This window comes from Cydia splendana, chromosome 20 (genome assembly GCF_910591565.1).
Source record: "Cydia splendana chromosome 20, ilCydSple1.2, whole genome shotgun sequence".
Classification (NCBI taxonomy): domain Eukaryota; kingdom Metazoa; phylum Arthropoda; class Insecta; order Lepidoptera; family Tortricidae; genus Cydia; species Cydia splendana.
In genome coordinates, this window is record NC_085979.1 from 4,658,449 (window position 1) to 4,677,737 (window position 19,289).

At 40.7% G+C, this 19,289-nt stretch overlaps 2 protein-coding genes across 2 annotated transcripts in view; both read left to right on the forward strand.

Annotated features, from left to right (window-relative positions):
- LOC134800831 (rhophilin-2-B) overlaps positions 1-19,289 on the forward strand; it is a 196,179-nt gene that overhangs the window by 172,555 nt on the left and 4,335 nt on the right. The window contains exons 5-14 of the mRNA XM_063773388.1: positions 9,261-9,414; positions 10,509-10,650; positions 11,585-11,676; positions 12,565-12,714; positions 14,349-14,498; positions 15,270-15,348; positions 15,649-15,759; positions 17,018-17,135; positions 17,669-17,802; positions 18,568-19,145. Coding sequence (XP_063629458.1) covers positions 9,261-9,414; positions 10,509-10,650; positions 11,585-11,676; positions 12,565-12,714; positions 14,349-14,498; positions 15,270-15,348; positions 15,649-15,759; positions 17,018-17,135; positions 17,669-17,802; positions 18,568-19,145 — 1,708 coding nt within the window. The remainder of the gene's footprint in view (positions 1-9,260; positions 9,415-10,508; positions 10,651-11,584; positions 11,677-12,564; positions 12,715-14,348; positions 14,499-15,269; positions 15,349-15,648; positions 15,760-17,017; positions 17,136-17,668; positions 17,803-18,567; positions 19,146-19,289) is intronic.
- The window catches only part of LOC134800796 (tubulin beta-1 chain-like), a 110,146-nt gene continuing 94,107 nt past the window's right edge, over positions 3,251-19,289 (forward strand). Inside the window, exon 1 of the mRNA XM_063773350.1 lies at positions 3,251-3,263. The gene's annotated coding sequence lies outside the window, so the exon portion shown is untranslated. The remainder of the gene's footprint in view (positions 3,264-19,289) is intronic.

A 19,289-nucleotide genomic window follows, 5' to 3' on the forward strand; every position in this document is an offset into this window, starting at 1 on the left:
GACCATACGCAATTTAAGCAGAAATCCATTGATCACAATACCATACCAGGCAAAAGGAATTAAAACAAATATTCAAGCACCAAAAATACTGTTTGAGAAATTGGAAACCACTGGCGTTGTAACATTCAATCAACCGAAACTCAACCTTGTAAACTACAGTGTCTCGGCGCAGTTGTATCCCATCCTTCAATCCTGGGAGAAGACCTGCTCAAGAGTGCAGCCCTTGGGTCCGGTTTGTCATTAATTGCCAATGGCAGGTACAAAGTCGCCACGGAGCGAATTGTAGTTGCCATGCCCGAAGCGCATATTGGTTGGATCGCCGGCATGCCACATTTATTACCAATACTGAATAATCATTTAGGATTGTACATGGCATTGACTGGCAAACGCTTGAAGAGTAAGGACGTAATGTTGTCCGGCATGGCTACCCACTTTGTTCCAAGCTCCCGCTTAGGAGAGTTGAACTTGAGCTGTTTCACTGTAAAACTGAGGATATAGAGGCTCGTTTGAATGCATTCAGCGAGCCGCCGGGAGAATTCTCTTTAACTCCTATCTTAAAAGATATAGACCACTGTTTCTCTGCCAATACCGTTGAAGAAGTCATCGAAAGACTTACAAATGTGGACAGTGAATGGTCTAAAGAGATTTTGCAGATGATGGATCCGTTATGCCCAACCATGCTGAAGGTCAGCCTTCGGATGCTGCAACTTGGGAAGACCCTTGATCTTAAAGAGGGTCTCCGGATGGTGCACCGCGTTTTGTCTCGAGGTGTAGGTAGCTACAACGCACAGGAGGGGCTCAGGTCAGCCCTGGTGGGTGGAACTGATCGTCCGAACTGGCAGCCAGGAACACTAGCTGAGGTGACAGATGCTATGGTGGACAAGTTTTTTGAACCTCTACCGGGAGCAGAAGAACTCAGGTTTTTCGACGATAAAAATTAAAAAGATTTAAGGTCGCTACGAGGTCCGAGTGGAAGTTGTCTCTTTCGTGCTCTGTATAGTTTATGAATAACGAATAATAAAGTGAGATATACAGATTGATCAATCCAAATGGTATGGAGAAGTCAGAAACTATGACTATATTTAAATTGTGGGCATTTCAGTCTAATGTTTACACAAGATTTCATAGCAAAATTTGGTCCTTATATTTTCAGGATCAATTATACAAACAAATACTACACGCGATTACATAAAGAATACTGACCAGGTTCGAGTCCCGGTTATATATGAGACATTTAAAAAAAAATTAATGCCACTATTATTAAATCTAAAATCGAAGCCATGGTTCCTAAGAACAGATTTCGCTATCTCTCATAGTTTCTGACTTCTCCATACTGACCCATTTGGATTGATCACCCTGTATATTTCATACATACATTGACTAGCGCTGCACTGGTCGTTCATTACTGTAGGTTTATTGAAGGTTCTGACGGAAGATCAGCGCTGCGGTCTCCGCAGTATTTATGCTGAGTCAGCGCCAATTCTTTAGGTACCACAACACATGACCCTCTACTAATGTAAAATATGTACATCGCTATTACTACTAGATGTACCGTTTAGTGTCAAATTGTATGTTACCTTTTCTCTCGTCAACTTTCTTTCTAATTTTGGTCTCTTGGCAACTTTCTTTTTATCTCTTGTTATTGTTTGTGTCAGATAGCATGTAAGTTGTAGCTGAATAAAGATTTAATCTATCTATTTATCTTTCTATCTATCATAGCAACCAGTTTTTCAAATAAGTAGCTAATTTTGAAAAACTTTTCGGCTTGACTTTTCTATTATTTTATAATACCTACTTTTAAAAAAGTAGGTATTATACTTGTCTCTCATTTTCGTTTTTCATTTTCATTCTCATTTTTCATTTTCAAATAATACCTATACAGGACACTATACCTACACAATAAAGAAAAGTGGTCATCTTGCATAAACTCGTCCAACTTTCGATCGGCCGCGCACCGAGCTATTCTGCGTACGAGTACACACATGCTTGCACATCACTTACACAAGTTACACACAAGAATGTGAAAGTGTATGATTGGTGACGATTTAATATTTACCCTATACTTTGTATTTTAAGTATAATGATTCTAAGTTTGAAATTGGCATAGACAGGCTGATAGAGAGATAGGTACCTACCTAAGTAAAAATAATATTTACCCTCTATGTATTACATGTTCTTTCATACATACATAGTTATTTTTTAATTTGCCACCGTTTTTGTCATGGAAAAGTTAGGTCAGGCTAATAGAATAGTATATTTTCGCTGTGTTAAATAGGTACTTACCCATTAACAAAGCGAGATTTAACTACTTACTTACTGTAATAATTAACCAGATTATTTTAAACCCTCGCGGGTACACGCATTTGAAATTACCTCTAAAGGGCGCTCGGGGCCGCAAATGGTCAAATTTCACTTAAAATTGCCTTAAATACCCCATTAACAGCAAGTGAAAGTGTTTAACTAAATATTTATATCATAAATGAAACGATTAATGCAATAATACACTTTCCTTACTCATATTTATATTATTTAACCTCGGGCAATGGTAAAACTGGTCTGGGCTTGTGCACAAATCACGCGAGGTTCGATAGGGGGTGGGGGGTCACGAAAAAATCACGTTGGGGGAGGGGGGTATTAGGACGTCACGTGTATTTTTCTACAGTGAACGAAACTAAGAAAAAATAACTACCCCATGAGTAGATACTTTTTCTCGGTTTCGTTAAACATATATTAAGTCTACTCTGCACTTCAAAATAGCGAGTCTATTTATATTAACGAAAATAGAAAAATAAATAAGATTTTCTATATAAGTACCATACTATTTATCTTAAAATTAGGTCGAATAAAAAAATTTCAAAAAATACACGTGTGGTTGTGTGGGGGAGGGGGGTTGCCAAAAACCTCACCAACTATCACCAAGGGGGAGGGGGGGCAAAAAGTAGCCGAAAACACCTCGCGTGATTTGTGCACATTTGCACAACCCCTAATAAACTTATATCATTTAACCTCGGGCAATGCTAAAACCCACCTACATGTCTGGCCATAAATTATCTTCCTAATTTGTCTATGGATCGTTTATAGATTAGGCGGAATAAGCTTTATTTAATTCTTGTTGAAGAATTGGAATAAATTATGTACATTTGTGGAAACACTACGCCCACTATTAATCGTAGCGTTGAAATAAATTATGTGCCTAAATAAAGTAGTTATGTTATGTCTGAAGTGTTAATAACACCAATTTTGAATTTAATTTATTCCATTTTTATTCTTGTATAGGTACTTAACAGTAGCACTTTATGACAGTAAAAAATCTCTACGTACCTGTCTAGACTGCTCAAAAGAAAATATTCACAAGTTAACACTTTAAACTCTCGCGTTTTGTACACATTTTTAATTACACAAACGGGTCTACCGCGATATAATTTCATTGTTTTTACCTTTAATTCCGACGTTTCAGCTGAGTTGCACCAGCTGTGGTCACGGAAAGTCAGTCTTTCCGTGACCACAGCTGGTGTTTCACAAGTGTTTTGTCAAAAACTTCATTTTTGATAAGTACAAGCTTTTATCGGTCACTCTGGCTTGTCACTGGCTACTAAGGTTGCGTTGTTTTATCGCAGAGTTCCTATGGCCACCTCATGTGTCCATCATCAGATCGAATAATGGGAAGTGGGTCTAATTTAACTTGCAAGAACTGACCCGAACATACATAAGTAATACAAATATTACAAGTTAAATAAAAACTTGTAGGTACAAAGGGATCTCTTCTACATAACTTTTGGGATTTTATTTTGCTTTATCGCCTTAAGGTCGCCTGAGCACGGTGTATACAGGTAGGTAGTTAGAGTCTTCCTTAAAGGATGACTCACGTTAGACCGGGCCGGGGGCTTCGTTTTCTATGGAAAGCACCACGTGATCACCGATCAGCCGTCATAGAAAATGACATGTCGGACGCCTCGGCCAGGGCACGGCCCGCTCTAGCGTGAGTCATCCCTAACCCTACCGAACCCTGGACACATGAGCCAACGGAACCCTAAAATAAGTCTTGTTAAATAAAAGTTGTGTGATAGGTACCTGTGATGCGCCGCAAAAACTCCCAATGGCCCGTAATGACGAATAATGGCGGCCGCCGGTTTCACGTATATAAACAATTCATTTCCAAACAGACTCACAAACCTTCTTTATTCGACGGCGCTTACGACCATTTTATTTAAAGAACCTATACTGCTTTATAGATGCTTCGATTTTAAACAGTCTTAAGTGCCGTTAATGACGCTTACGTCCATTTTGCTTAAGAAATTCATAGTACTTTAAAGATGCTTCGCTTCCAAAGAGTCTTTAAGTGCCATAGAGTTGTAACATCAGTTAAACTTTTTAAGTTTGAAGATTTTTAGTTCGCCCCCGGGTTATAAAACTTATAAAATGTCAAGGAAATTATCGCTTAAAATATATATGGATAAAGTGATGGACAGTTTGGATGGGAGGACGAAACTAAATACCTACGTAGGTACTTAAGTTTTTTTTTGTTTTTGCAAGTTTGTGCGGCCGTTGTGACTATACATATTGGTCAATAATACAAACAGCAACACTCCTAACTGTACATCGCTGGACCTTATTACAAAAGGCATAAGGGCCACCGAATGTGCAGTTAACAGTGTGGGCGAGGGATGAAAGGCATTTTCTGAGGAGGTACTTACTACGCTAATTTTGTACAAACTTGCATTCAATCTTGCACTGTCTGATAATTACTAAATTTTGAAATTTAATCTCCGCCTAAGAGTCCTAAATGAAGTGCGAAAAATCGAAAAGTATGAGTTAAGCAGAGGAGAATAATTAAGTGTTTTTTTTCTATAGTTTCATCACAGTAATATATTAACATTACATAGAGTTAGACCAAGAAAACTCTGCAGCGATTTTTACAGCCCACGCAGTGCCAGTGTTATTAACTTCTATGAAATTATGACGTATAAATAACACTTGCACTGCGTGGGCTATCAAAATCGCTGCAGACTTTTCTTGGTCTAACTCTACCTACATAAATCTTTCATTTATGTGCTATTTAAGTAATTTTTATTAGGTACATAAAAACTTACCTATTGTACTTCCACATATTTTATTAATTAATACACTTTAATTATAAAACTTAATACATTCCGGAGATCAAATACATCATGCGAACTGACTATCACCGTACCGTTCATTCCGATTTCTATCTCATCTGTCAAATTAAATACAATATGGAAACCAATTAAGAGATACCATCATAAATTTCCCAATTACTCTAACCCTGAGAACTGGCAATTAATAATTTCTACACTGGTTTCAATTAATCCGTTCACAGAGTTAACGAAATCAAGTGTGCAAAAACCGTTTCCGCCATTGTTATTTGTTCCCGCGCTTTAGCCATAGAGCATGGCTGGAACGCGGGGCAGAGACTAGGTTTTTTTCTTTTTTAATTAGATTGACGTTTGAATTCGCGGTTTCCTGTTGTGTAGAGGTGTTTTGCTTATATTAGAACAGTAGTGATTTTAATGAAAATTATGACAGAGTATTTTAAGAAAGGTAATTGTCTACGAGAGAGGATCATACTGTATATTTTTTAAGTATGATAGTAGGTATTATAACCCGAGAAAAGGATGAGTAGCAAATAATATAGTACTCACTAGGAGGAGTAGGTAGCTTTGACAGATCGACATGGACCGGATAAGAAATCCGGAATAAACATAATATTTATTTTATTGTTTAAGTATCTGTTTTTATTTATAATATATATTGATAAGAACTTTTTTTCACTAATTCAAGCCAAATCTCTAACAAAATTCTATCTAGAGAGCCAATTTCGCACAAGTTTTAGAACGTCCCACGCAAAACGTAGACCATAGAGTCCATAGACAACTAACTTATAGTCCCAAAACGTCATAAGCACATTTAACATTTAAGACAAGTATATACCTTACTACTAAAGGAATAATGTTTAAATTTCCGTGAACAACAAGACAATCTCCATTTCTCCTTTTTACCTTTGATGGAACGCTAGAATGACAACATAATAGCGCGGCGAGTCTTTGAAACTTCTAAGAATTTTTAGCTAATTTAATTTCAGTCTTATTTTGAAAGGGTAGGGTTCAGTTTAGGGTGGTGATAGTGGATTAGTTCTTCGTTTAGGTTGTAGGGTATTGCACCTACAGCAAGCGAAACTTTTGCGAATACATTGTATGGATGTGAAAGTTCTAGGCAGCAGTTTTCGTGGTAAGAATGGAATGTTTTTGTTAAGAGCCCATCAACGTGCACACTAGCGCCACTACTAAATAAGTGTGATTATTTAAATTTAACGACAGGTATTTAAAAAAGGGGGCCGCTACGTACTGTAATTTGTATTTAAGTACCTTTTGAATACATCAAACTAGTTTTTACGTTGCTGGATTCGTCCAAAGTTAAAACGGCCGTTTTTGTTTTGAGTTCATACATCGACGAATCCAACAACATAAAAACTAGTTTGATGTATTCAAAAGGTACTTAAATACAAAATACAGTACACAGCGGCCCCCTTTTTTAAATATCTTTCGTTAAATTTAAATAATCACGATTATTTAGCAGTGGCGCTAGTGTGCACGTTGATGGGCTCTTAAGGCGCCCACTGATTAACAGTCCGCACGACGGTATCGGCCTGTCAGTTAGAACAAAATTTTGACAGTTCCGAACAACCGACAGGCCGATACCGTGCGGCGGACTGTTAATCAGTGGGCCCTTTTTAACTCCGATAACATCAAGAATATATAGCTTATGTTCAATAATTTATAAAGATCATTGATATTTATTTTATTTAACTTTTATTTCCTTAATAAGTAACATTAAAAGATTAAAAGAGAACATACAAATTAAACGTATAGGCATTATCAAGGACCTCTCAGCGAGTGAAGGCCTCCTCCATTTTTCTCCATGTAGTTCCATTATTTGCCGTGGCAGCCGTGGTCATCCAGTTATTGCCTGTTATTTTCTTTATTTCGTCTATCCATCTTTCTACAGGTAAGTATTTCTACTTTCTATAGGCCGCAAAGGGAAAAGTTGAAAACTGACATCATAATTAGCCTAAAAAGCAAAACAGGCCGAAACAGATAATTTCATTTTAATTTAGATCTCAAAATTTCGTTACAATTGGTTAAGTTTTGGTGGAGGAAACAGTCGAGTACGAAACCTCGATTTTTGAGATTTTTACGCAGGATTTTTCGCCTTGTCTTTATCGCACTAGTTTTAGGAGCCGCGTCCGTTAGCGAGACGGATATATTCACCTAAAATATTTTAATCTCAGCTCCCGTATCCTCTTAAATACCTAGTACTTAAATGCAGTGAAGATGCAAGTGCGAAAACGCTGAGGTGAGATTATCTCCCTGGAAAACCAGCACAGAACTAGGAGTAATCGGAACTAATCCCGGTCCACTTAGCGCTGCAATGCCTAATGCAGTTAATGCACTTCTTGCGATGATGCAATCCTGGCTAATTGAGGCTGGGAGCGGTCATTCTAGTGCTATGCAGTCATTGTAGCTATGCGCATTGTTTAGATTCCTTTACTATGGGATTTTTAATAGAGTTGGTGAGAAGAATTTCTTTCTTAACTATTTTTTTATGGAACGTTCCTAAATTTGGACTTTTTCTTAGTTCGTCTTTTTAGCATTAGAAAAAAGGTAAAAAATCTTGACGTGTCTTTTTATTGAAAAACACTTTTGATTAATATTTTTTTCCGCTAACTTTGATGTCAGTAACTATCTCAAAACTTGTAGTTTTTCGACCAAAACAAAACCGTCTCCATAAATCCAGGTTCCATAGTCGCTTGAGTCCTTCTCGCCCTTGGGCACAGAATAAATAATAGTACTAGGTACAGAAGACTCACTCTCTAACAAAACGCGTCTGTTACGATCAGGACAGATATGGCCGCTAGGTGGCGACAGCGCCACGCGCGGCTTATGGCTAGCCACCAAAATTGGTGTGGAACGGATGTACTTTTAGCTACCTGTTGCAAAGCGACGAAATCGCGGAGTGAGCCACGCCTGCCTTGGGTGATAATAGTAATTATAGACGAGTTAATCGAGTTATCTTCTCGCTTTGTTTACCAGCGCACGCGCCGCGGAACGCGTAATTTTACGTTTTACGAACGGCATTCACTCCCACATCTTAATGCATAAGTACATTTTTTTTTTTTTTTTTTTTTAATAGATTTATTCGTAAGCACAAACAATCGGAACAGTACATAGTATAAAAGAAAACACAAAATAAGATTAAAGTGCCACGAAATGGCCCCATCTCAGCATGTTGCTGGTGGCTTCCAGCGCTGATCTTCCGATGAGACCATCAAGTGAGAAGAATCACGGAAGGTAACAGACAAGAAGAAAAAAGACAGAAATAACATACAGTAAACAGTTAGTTAAATAAGAAAAAAGTTACACAGCAAGAAGATACAACATAACGACTATTTACAATTAAGATTATTTGATGTTTATACATTTTTTTCCTTAGTACATATTCCCTTTGAACTTACTTTTTCCAAGTAAATTATATTGGATTTGTATGTTGATTGCAAATCTTACACCTAAGGAATTGGAACGAGTGCCGCTCTAACGGCTCGGCCACGACATTGAGCGACTTGCGACGGCAGCAGCGATAACCATAGGTTGGAGCAAGACACAGCGATCGGACCTTTCGTTCCCACCTATGGTTATCGCTGCCGCCGTCGCCAGTCGCGTAAAGTCGTGGTCGAGCCGTAAACGGGTGGCCCAGGGGTTATGGCTATAGCGCGAAAGCTAAAGACCATCGTAATCTTGTCTATGTACAAGCGCCGGTTTGAATCCCGTATCCATCTTTAGTATTTACCTATATGAGTGTGGTAATCCACCTGTCCAGTTTTTTTGTCCAATGTCAGTGCATCTGAATCTCTCATTAAGCAAAATGTGAGCTGCAATACACATAGGACAGATGGAATACCACCCTTACATAAGATTCGTAGGCGAATATATCGTAGGTCAGGTTAGGTGATCACGCAAAATTTCGAATTTGTGGAAAGACTAATAACCCCCTTATTCATAAACGTTTATTAAAGTTGACAAGCCGATAATAATCGTTTGTCCCTTTCCATCATAGCAACGTTTATGAATAAGGGGGTTAGACGATAAAGCCCCAAAATCTTCAACCTATTCTTGTAGACTTAAATTTTTGCCGAACCTTTTTCGCTTACATTTTTGAATAAAAAGTATATTTTCTTATTGTTACAGCAAAGAATGCGTAATGCCCATGATCCCCCTAGGGCTGAAGGAGACCAAGGAGGTGGACTTCCGGGAGCCGTTCAAAGACTTCATCCTGGAGCACTACAGCGAGGACGCTGCTGCTCATGAGGAGGCCATCTCCGACTTCATGGACATGAGACAGGTATGGACAGGTTTAGAACAGCGGTCCACTGATGAAGGGAAGGTTCCGGGAGCCGTCCAACTTAGAGCACTACAGCGAGGACGCTGCTGCTCATGAGGAGGCCATCTCCGACTTCATGGACATGAGACAGGTAAGGACAGGTTTAGAACAGCGGTCCACTGATGAAGGGAAGGTTCCGGGAGCCGTCCAACTTAGAGCACTACAGCGAGGACGCTGCTGCTCATGAGGAGGCCATCTCCGACTTCATGGACATGAGACAGGTAAGGACAGGTTTAGAACAGCGGTCCACTAATGAAGGGAAGGTTCCGGGAGCCGTCTAACCTAGAGACTACAGCGAGGACGCTGCTGCTCATGAAGAAGCCATCTCTGACTTCATGGACATGAGACAGGTGAGGACAGGTTTAGAACAGCGGTCCACTGATGAAGGAGGGAAGGTGGACTTCATCCTGGAGCACTACAGCGAGGACGCTGCTGCTCATGAAGAAGCCATCTCCGACTTCATGGACATGAGACAGGTGAGGACAGGTTTAGAAGAGATTTAGAAAATAAAGGATGGCCGAAGACCGCTCAAAACCGGGAAGAATGGAAAAAACGGGGGGAGGCCTTTGCCCATGAGCAGGACACAACAGGCTCTCAATAAAGGATTAATATGACTCAATATGACAGATAGGTGTCATTTGGATCAGATTAGGAGTAAAAGATATTTCTGCTCAACGTGAGACTCATCACCCGCAAGATAGACAGTGTGAGATATCGGGTTAGTGGTGTATTACTTATTCTCCCGGTATATAATGTTCGATTCTTGCATTGCTTGGAGCTCCCTCAGTAACTTCGTCTCTATGGCTATTTGCCCCGATGAAAGAGGGTATTTTCTCGGAGACATTCGTATTTGTCATGCTACTTCTGTCAACTTCAGTACTTTTTGTACCGAGACTGACTGAAATAGTATAGCACGTTAGTGCATTTGGGTGAAAATACGATGGTAAAGGATTACACTACATCTGTAGCGTAGCGTAATAATAGCGACATTTAGTTTAAACATATATGATATGACGTACCTAGCACCTACCTAATGAATACAATATCTTTTGCAGGCGATCCGCACCCCAGTCCGCTCGACGGCCGGCGTAGCCCTCCTCTTCAAATACTACAACCAGCTATACTTCATAGAACGTCGTTTCTTCCCGCCCGACCGTTCCTTAGGAGTCTACTTCGAATGGTTCGACTCTTTGACAGGTAAGGCCATCTAGTGGCGAGTGGATAAACTTTTGAAAATGGAACGGTAGATAGCGCTAGAACTTTACTTTTAAATGGTTATTACCTATGACTGGTGAGAGCATCTAACGAATAGGAACGGTAGTATTAGCAGCTCTCTTCATACTCAACCAGCTATATTTCATAGAACGTCGCTTTTTCCCGCCCGACAAGAGTCTACTTCGAGTGGTTCGACTCTTTGACAGGTGAGGCCATCTAGCCGTGAGTAGAGAAATTTTTGAAAGTTGGTAACTACTGAGCGATAGGTGGCGACTAGGGAGGTCATCTAGCGAAAAGTATAGGTGGTATTGTAATTGCTACTTTTCGGCACCGGGGTACTAAGCACAATACAAAAACCAAAAAAAATTAAAAGGTGTCGCAGTCAAAAGTGTGAACTGGTCAAAAGAACTTTTAACCGACAAAAACAGGCAAAACTGCTTTTGACTGAGCATGTTGGTCAAAAGTAGTTTTACCTGAAAATCATTGGTTAATAGTAATTGTGACTGTTACTATCAGGCTATCAGTCAAAAGTACTCGCAGAAATAGGTAGGTTAGGGTTATTTTTTTTTGCTACGTTCTAAAAACGAAACTGTTCCCAGAGATAGGTAGGTTAGGGTTATTATTTTTTTTTGCTACGCCCTAAAAACGAAACTGCTGCCAGAAATAGGTATGATTTTCAGGTAAAACTACTTTTGACTAACATGCTCAGTCAAAAGCAGTTTTGCCTGTTTTTGTGGGTTAAAAGTTCTTTTGACCAGTTCACACTTTTGACTGCAACATCTATACTACTAAAACAAAAAGTGCTAATTTCATCGTGTTCATTAACCACAGATATTCCTACTTTTATGAGATTATGAAACCATGCTGCTTTACAAACACAAACATAATAACTAATTTAAACCGTTCACAATTTCAGGAGTGCCATCATGTCAGCGGACGGTGGCATTCGAAAAGGCGTGCGTGTTGTTCAACATAGCTGGGATTTACACACAGATTGGTGCTAAACAGGTGCGTTCACAATTTAAAAACTGAATTCCTAACAAGGTTTGATTACTTTACGTCACTAGTAGTCACAAAAACATAGCCACGATGTCACACTATTATTTTTGAACGGACATCATCATCATCTTCCTCGCGTTGTCCCGGCTTTTTTGCCACGGCTCATGGAAGACTGGGGTCCGCTTGACAACTAACCCCGAGAATTGGCGTTGCCACTAGTTTTTACGAAAGCGACTACCATCTGACCTCCCAACTCAGAGGGCAAACTAGGCCTTATTGGTATTATTCCGGTTTCCTTACGATGTTTTCCTTCACTGGCTGGTAAATATCAAACGATATTTCGTACATAAGTTCCGAAAAACTCATTGGTACAAGCCGGGGATCAGGACAGATATGGCCGCTAGGTGGCGACAGCGCCACGCGCGTCTTATGGCTAGCCACCAAAATTAGTGTGGAACGGATGTACTTTTAGCTACCTGTAGCAAAGCGACGAAATCGCGGAGTGAGCCTCGCCTGGCCGAAGCTAGTCGCGCAATGTCGTGGCCAGGCCGTTACTGTTAGGCCACCAGCGCTTTTTAAAAAGACATGCTGAAATAATAAGAAATAACCCTCCATATGCTTGTAATTTAGAGTTTGGAGTAGAGGCGTCATAACCAGTACCGTCTTTACCATAAGGGCACACGGGGCCCGTGCCCAGGGTCCCCATCCTCAGGGGGCCCCGAAGGACAGACAGTAACAGTATATTTGATTACCCATAATAAATAGATGATCATAGTAGGAAAATGTTAGTTTAATTCAGTTTCTTTACTTTCCAAAAGGGCCCCGATTCTTATGTGCCCAAGGGCCCCAGCATAGTTTGAGACGGCCCTGATCATAACAGCCGTATGTTTCTTGCAGGAGCGGCACACATCTCTAGGCCTAGATGGCGCTGTGGACGCATTACTAAGAGCGGCTGGCACACTCCGCTACATCCATGAAAACTTCACCAACGCGCCATCTGTCGACTTGGCGGCTGATACTCTACTGGTCCTCGCTGCCACTATGACGGTATTACAAGATTTACATAATGCACGGTTTGTGCGATAGATGGCGCCGTAGTCGCTTAGCGGTCGCCACGTTCGATGCATATCACGTCCCTCCGAACGGGCGAGACACGTGAATATCGCTGTTTCGCTTACACATTGGTGTTATTCATCCGAGCGAGGGACGTCGTTAGATACTTGCATAACGCTGTCTCGCTCACGTACCCCTGTAAGAGCAGCGGACACCCTCCCTACATGCACTAGATCTTCACCAACGCGCCCTCTGTCGACTTGGCGGCTAATACTCTACTGGTCCTCGCTGCTACTATGACGGTATTACAAGATTTACATAATGCACAGTTTGTGCGATAGATGGCGCTGTAGGCGCTTAGCGGTCGCGTGGACGCATATCACGTCGGTACGAGCGAGCGAGACGTCGTTAGACACGTGCATAGCGCTGTCTCGCTCACATACCCCTGTCAGAGCTGCTGGCACCCTCCCTACAACCATGAGAACTTCACCAACGCGCCCTCTGTCGACTTGGCGGCTGATACTCTACTGGTCCTCGCTGCTACTATGACGGTATTACAAGACTTACATAATGCACGGTTTGTGCGATAGGTGGCGCCGTAGACGATTTAAGCGGTCGCCTCGTTCGATGCATTACGTCGGTACGAGCGAGCGAGACGTCGTTCGACACGTGCATAGTGCTGTCTCGCTCACATACCCCTGTCAGAGCGGCTGGCACCCTCCCTACATCCACTAGAATTAACGCGCCATCTGTCGACTTGGCGGCTGATACTCTACTGGTCCTCGCTGCTACTATGACGGTATTACAAGAGTTAAATAATGCACGGTTTGTGCGATAGATGGCGCCGTAGTCGCTTAGCGGTCGCCACGTTCGATGCATATCACGCCCCTCCGAGCGGGCGGGACACGTGAATAGCGCTGTTTCGCTTACACATTGGTGTTATTCATCCGAGCGAGCGGGACGTCGTTAGACACTTGCATAGCGCTGTCTCGCTCACATACCCCTGTCAGAGCGGCGGACACCCTCCCTGCATCCACTAGATCTTCACTAACGCGCCATCTGTCGACTTGGCTGATACTCTACTGGTCATTGCTGCTACTATGAGCATAGAGAAATATATATGACGGTACTCTTACTAGTATTACTCTGTGAGCTATAGACCTCTCAAATCCCCATGGCTTTTCCATTTTGAAAAAATCCGTATAATTATTGGCCTGCTCACAAAATTTCACAAGAGTTGTTTGAGGAATGAGACTTGTAGAGCACAACAGCTTGTCCAAGCTGAACCGCTGATATGGCCAAACAAGTTGATATGGCTGATCAGGCCTATGGGCTAGGGCAGGGTTTCTTAAACTTTTAGCAGTCACGGACCATTCTCACAATTTAAACAATACCTCGGACCCCGGTCAAAAAAGTTTTAAAATAAAGTTTCATTCATTACACTTAGGCCTCGTCTGGTCAACTTTACTACAAGATTTCCTATAGTAGGTAGGTAACTGACCTACTGCGGACCCCTGCTAAACATGAACCCTGGGCTAGGGGGTGGCAGTTGACAATATGGCCGTTGGCCAAATATTTGCATCCCTTGCTCTTGCGTCAAAATTCAAAATGTACACTTTATTTGACAGGCCCAAGCCCGCGAGTGCCTGTTCGAGAAGCTGCAACTGCAGGCGCGCGAGTGCGGGCGCGGGGAGCTGCGCGACGACCTCGACATGTGCCTCGACTTCGCGCAGGAGGCGGCGCAGTGCGCGCACACATACACACAGCTATATCAGAAGGTACGCGGGAGTCTATAGAAGTACCAAATACTCGTAACTCTATGAGAACGTGAGAAGTTGTTAGGTATGACCATGTACTGTGTTGTTGAAGGTTGCAACTGTAAAAATGTAATTACAGATGCAGTTTAATAATTATTTTCGTTCGTATTTTCACGGAAACGTACGAACGTGTCTTGCTACTTCAGTCAGTCTCGGTACAAAAAGTACTGAAGTAGCATGACAAATACGAACGTTTCCGAGAAAATACGAAGGAAAATACTTATGCACTACATCTGTACCTACGTACTTGGGTACTTGTTACGTGGGTACCATTCAACTACCTGATATATGTATTAATATAACTCAAATAAACCTTGATTAGTATGTTATAGTTAACCGTACTTTACGATAGATGGCGCCACACAAGTACGCATTAAACATATTATGAATACCTACATAATTAATAATTAATTATTAATTATATATACAGTCAAATTCTGAGTTTTTTTGGGATCGTGTTCCTACTTTAAGAAATAGAGCGTTCTAGAGTTGGATCAAGATAAGTCTGCAGCGATTTTAATAGCACACGCAGTGCGATTGTGTTATTTTAGACATGAAACTTCTATGAAATCTTGACGTTTAAAATAATACTTGCACTGCGTGTGCTATCAAAATCGTTGTCCACCTCTTATCTTGACTTATCTTGGTCCAACTCTATCATGTTTATACAGTATGCTGTATGTTGTTATGTTTTTAAATTTGGTATTTATTTTCTTAAATTGATACATGCAGATGCAGACGGAAGGTGTCTTCAACTACGTGCCATACTCGTGGGTCTCTTTGGTCCATGTGAAGACTGAATTTTATAAAGGTAAGTAGTTTCATCATCTTCCTCATGTTATCCCGGCATTTTGCCACGGCTCATGGGAGCCTGGGATCTGCTTGACAACTAATCCCAAGAGTTGACGTAGGCACTAGTTTTTAGGAACGGGTTTTTACTTATAACCCCTAGTGTTGCTGGTCTCCGTGAGCGATGGTAATCGCTTACCATCAGGCAATTCGTCAGCTCCGTTGTCTCCTATCTGTGTAAGACTTAGCCGGTGTTGCTCGAAGGTGTAAGATGTCCTCTAATATTTATTTATTTATTTATTATTTATGGTATGTATTTCAGCGCTGGCGCACCAGTACGCGGCGCTGGGCTTGCTGCACGCCGACAGCACGCCGCGCGCGCGACAGCGAGTCGCCGCACTATATACGAGCAGCGATCGGAATGTAGACAACGGTAAATATTATCTTCAATATTTTATACAATTAAATCAAAATATCTGGGAGACAGGAGAGAAAACATATAAAAACTCAAAATAGCGCGTTTTCCCAGAGATAAGACCTAGCTAGATCAATTTAACGCCCCCAAAAACCCCCATATAGCAAATTTCATCGAAATAGTTAGAGCCGTTTCCGATATCCCCGAAATAAGTATGTATATGTTGCAGTCAAAAGTGTGAACTGGTCAAAAGAACTTTTAACCGACAAAAACAGGCAAAACTGCTTTTGACTGAGCATGTTGGTCAAAAGTAGTTTTACTTGAAAATCATACCTATTTCTGGCAGCAGTTTCGTTTTTTGGGCGTAGCAAAAAAAAAAATAACCCTAACCTACCTATCTCTGGGAACAGTTTCGTTTTTAGGGCGTAGCAAAAAAAAAATAACCCTAACCTACCTATTTCTGGGAGTACTTTTGACTGATAGTAACAGTCACAATTAGGTACTATTAACCAATGATTTTCAGGTAAAACTACTTTTGACCAACATGCTCAGTCAAAAGCACTTTTGCCTGTTTTTGTCGGTTAAAAGTTCTTTTGACCAGTTCACACTTTTGACTGCGACATATATAAATAAACAAGAATTGCTCGTTTAAAGGTATTAGATATATATGAACAAAAAACTTCCAAACCCAGCACCACGCACCGGTAATAAGATATTAGTCGACCGTAGATAAATACAGTCAGCAGCAGAAGTTGCTAAGCGGGCCAGGTGTTCAAAATGATCTTGACGCGACTTTATTGTTAAGAGAATGAGAGCGTGTCAAGGTAATTTTGAACACCTCGCCCGCTTAGCAACTTCTGCTGCTGACTGTACAATGTAGTTCCAACTTCTATGGATGTATCCAAGACTAACTGAATATAACGGCTACAATGGCTTCATTTCTATACATTTCTTTCATTACAATAGGGAGTATTACTGCTTTGTTTTGCCGCCAGAGTGCAGCACTAGCTCCTCTAGTAAACCATAGATATAGTAACTTATACATACTGTGCCTTAAACTGTTTTTTTCATACACAATATGACAGAATATGACATTGATGCATCAAGGTGGTTTGTTAACAAGGGCCTATCGGAAACGCGGAAAATCGACAAACAAACTTCTGATGTTGTATATGTACTATATTCTTATATCACAATGCAAAAGATGACACCACTATTAATAGTAAATTAGGTACCAACTAACAGATGGCGCCACTAACTATATCCTTTTCAACAGGTTCAGTATCCAACACCAAGATGGACGAAGATCTGGACTTCACAGTGGTGGGGCGCGCGCACCTAATCGAAGCGCAAGCGTTGTACGAAGAAGCACAGAGGTTACAACGGATGTGTCGGTGAGTGCTATCTTTTTAAAATAGATGGCGCTAGTATGATACGAGTACATCGTATTTATGATAGATGGCGCTACTATGGTATGGTACCGGGACATCATTGTAAATCGTAAGCGGAGAACAGAGGATGTTGTTATACTTGTTGTGAGAAAATTATACCTGACTTAATTTATTCGCTGTATGCATTGCCTGTTCATAAACACGTTACTGGCCTGAATTAGCTATGAATCATTTGTCTTTATCTGTCATTTTGACTTATGTATTTGTAAGGTAGGGATAAAACATAATGTAAATCAGGCCCGTAAAGTTTTATGAATAAAGGGGTAGGCCGACGGAGCTAACCTCTCTGGTTTTCGGGGTCGAAACAAAATGTAAAATTTTAGAATGGGGTATTAGTAGAGTTTTTTTTTGTTTTGATAAACGAAATATTTAATTATTTCTTTGCACTAAAGTACTTAAGGAAAATGTACTAACCACCAGAATTAGTAGTCGTCCTTAAAAATTAAAATTCATATTAACATGATTTTATTTTGCAGTGAACTGCGAGGCAAGGAACCTCTAGCACGAGTGATACGCGCTCACGCAGAGAGGGCAGCCCGCGAACGAGCCACGCTACGGGACTCACCGGACCTGAGCGAGATGGAGCTACTTGACGCACCCATTATTTTACGTAAGTTTACTGCACTAGTAGTAAAATTGTTATTTATGAATTTTATGATACGTGTATCGTACAACGTTTTACAGTACATATGGCCCTTTAAACTTTTGACATCGCACGAAAAGTGCTATTTTACGCACTAGTGCGGGAAAATACAAAAATATGTACTATAAATTTTGTTTCTAATGTAACTAACCATTTTTTTTAATTTAGTTTTTTTTACTCATCATCTGGCCTTTAACATCTGTCAAGATATTAAAGGCCTGATGATGAGTAAAAAAATATTTCATCTGTTTTTTTTTCACCATACAAAAACCAGCTTTCGAGTCTTTCGACACATATATGACATGCTTCACTGCCAGTTTATGTACACTAATTTAACAATGTATTGTTTGTTATATTTATATTATCATTAGTCCTAAAGCTGAAGGTAAGGTTTGTTTTATGGCGATCCTGAAAAGTTAGGCGTTTCTGAACCAAACGAAAATGCGGAAAAACAATACATTATGACTTAAAACTTTATGGGAAACAAAAGAGACCCTTCTTAACAACAAATTTCTGTTTGTAATCCAAACCCTCATTACAGCTTCTTCAATTTTCAACTTATATTTGAACAACATATATTTCTGTGTAAGGGTGGTATTCTACGTATCTAATTTATTTGTCCAATGTGTATTGCGTCTCACATTTTGCTTAATGAGAGAGTGAGACGCAATGCACATTGGACAACGAAATTCGACAGGTGGAATACCACCCTAATTCAAACCCTCATTGCAGCTTCATCAAAATTCCAACTGTCCCTAACGCCGCCGGACTTCGCTCAGCACCGCGTGGACGACCTGTTCAAATCCCTCGGCCCCATCGCCGTGTTCTCCGCCAAGCGGCACTGGAGCGCCCCCCGCCTCATCACCCTCCAAAAACACAGCAGAGACAACAGGAGACTCAACAGAAACTATGACCTCGACAAAAGATCCGAGAAAAGAGACCGATCCGAAGACAACAGCGCCTACTACAACTCCGTAATCAGAGACGAGAATTACGAAGACTACGAGAAGCAACTCCAAAGGGTCATGAAGCAAAACGGAGTTTATATAAACAGTTACAACCACATGGAATATCATCCTAAAGTTTTAGACTACGATAAATATGACTATAGGAATAATGAGAGCTTTATAAAGACTACGGAGAGTGTGAATGGGAAGAAGAATGGGAGGGAGAGGAGAAAGGAGCCGTTGAGGAGGGTAGCGAGTGAATATAATGTGTCGAATTCGAAGGATGAGGATGGTTTCGGGTTCTCTGTGAGAGGCGACGCGCCGGTCATGATTGCGGCGGTTGAACCGAATTCTTTGGCTGATGTAAGTAATTAATTTAACTTTAATTTATTGAATTTTATGTGCTTTCTTTTTCTCTCCTTTCCTTTTAAAAATAGTCGAACATAGTTCTTAATTTAAGATTTACTAACCATATGAGGCATTATCTATGTAAAGGGATTTTTTATT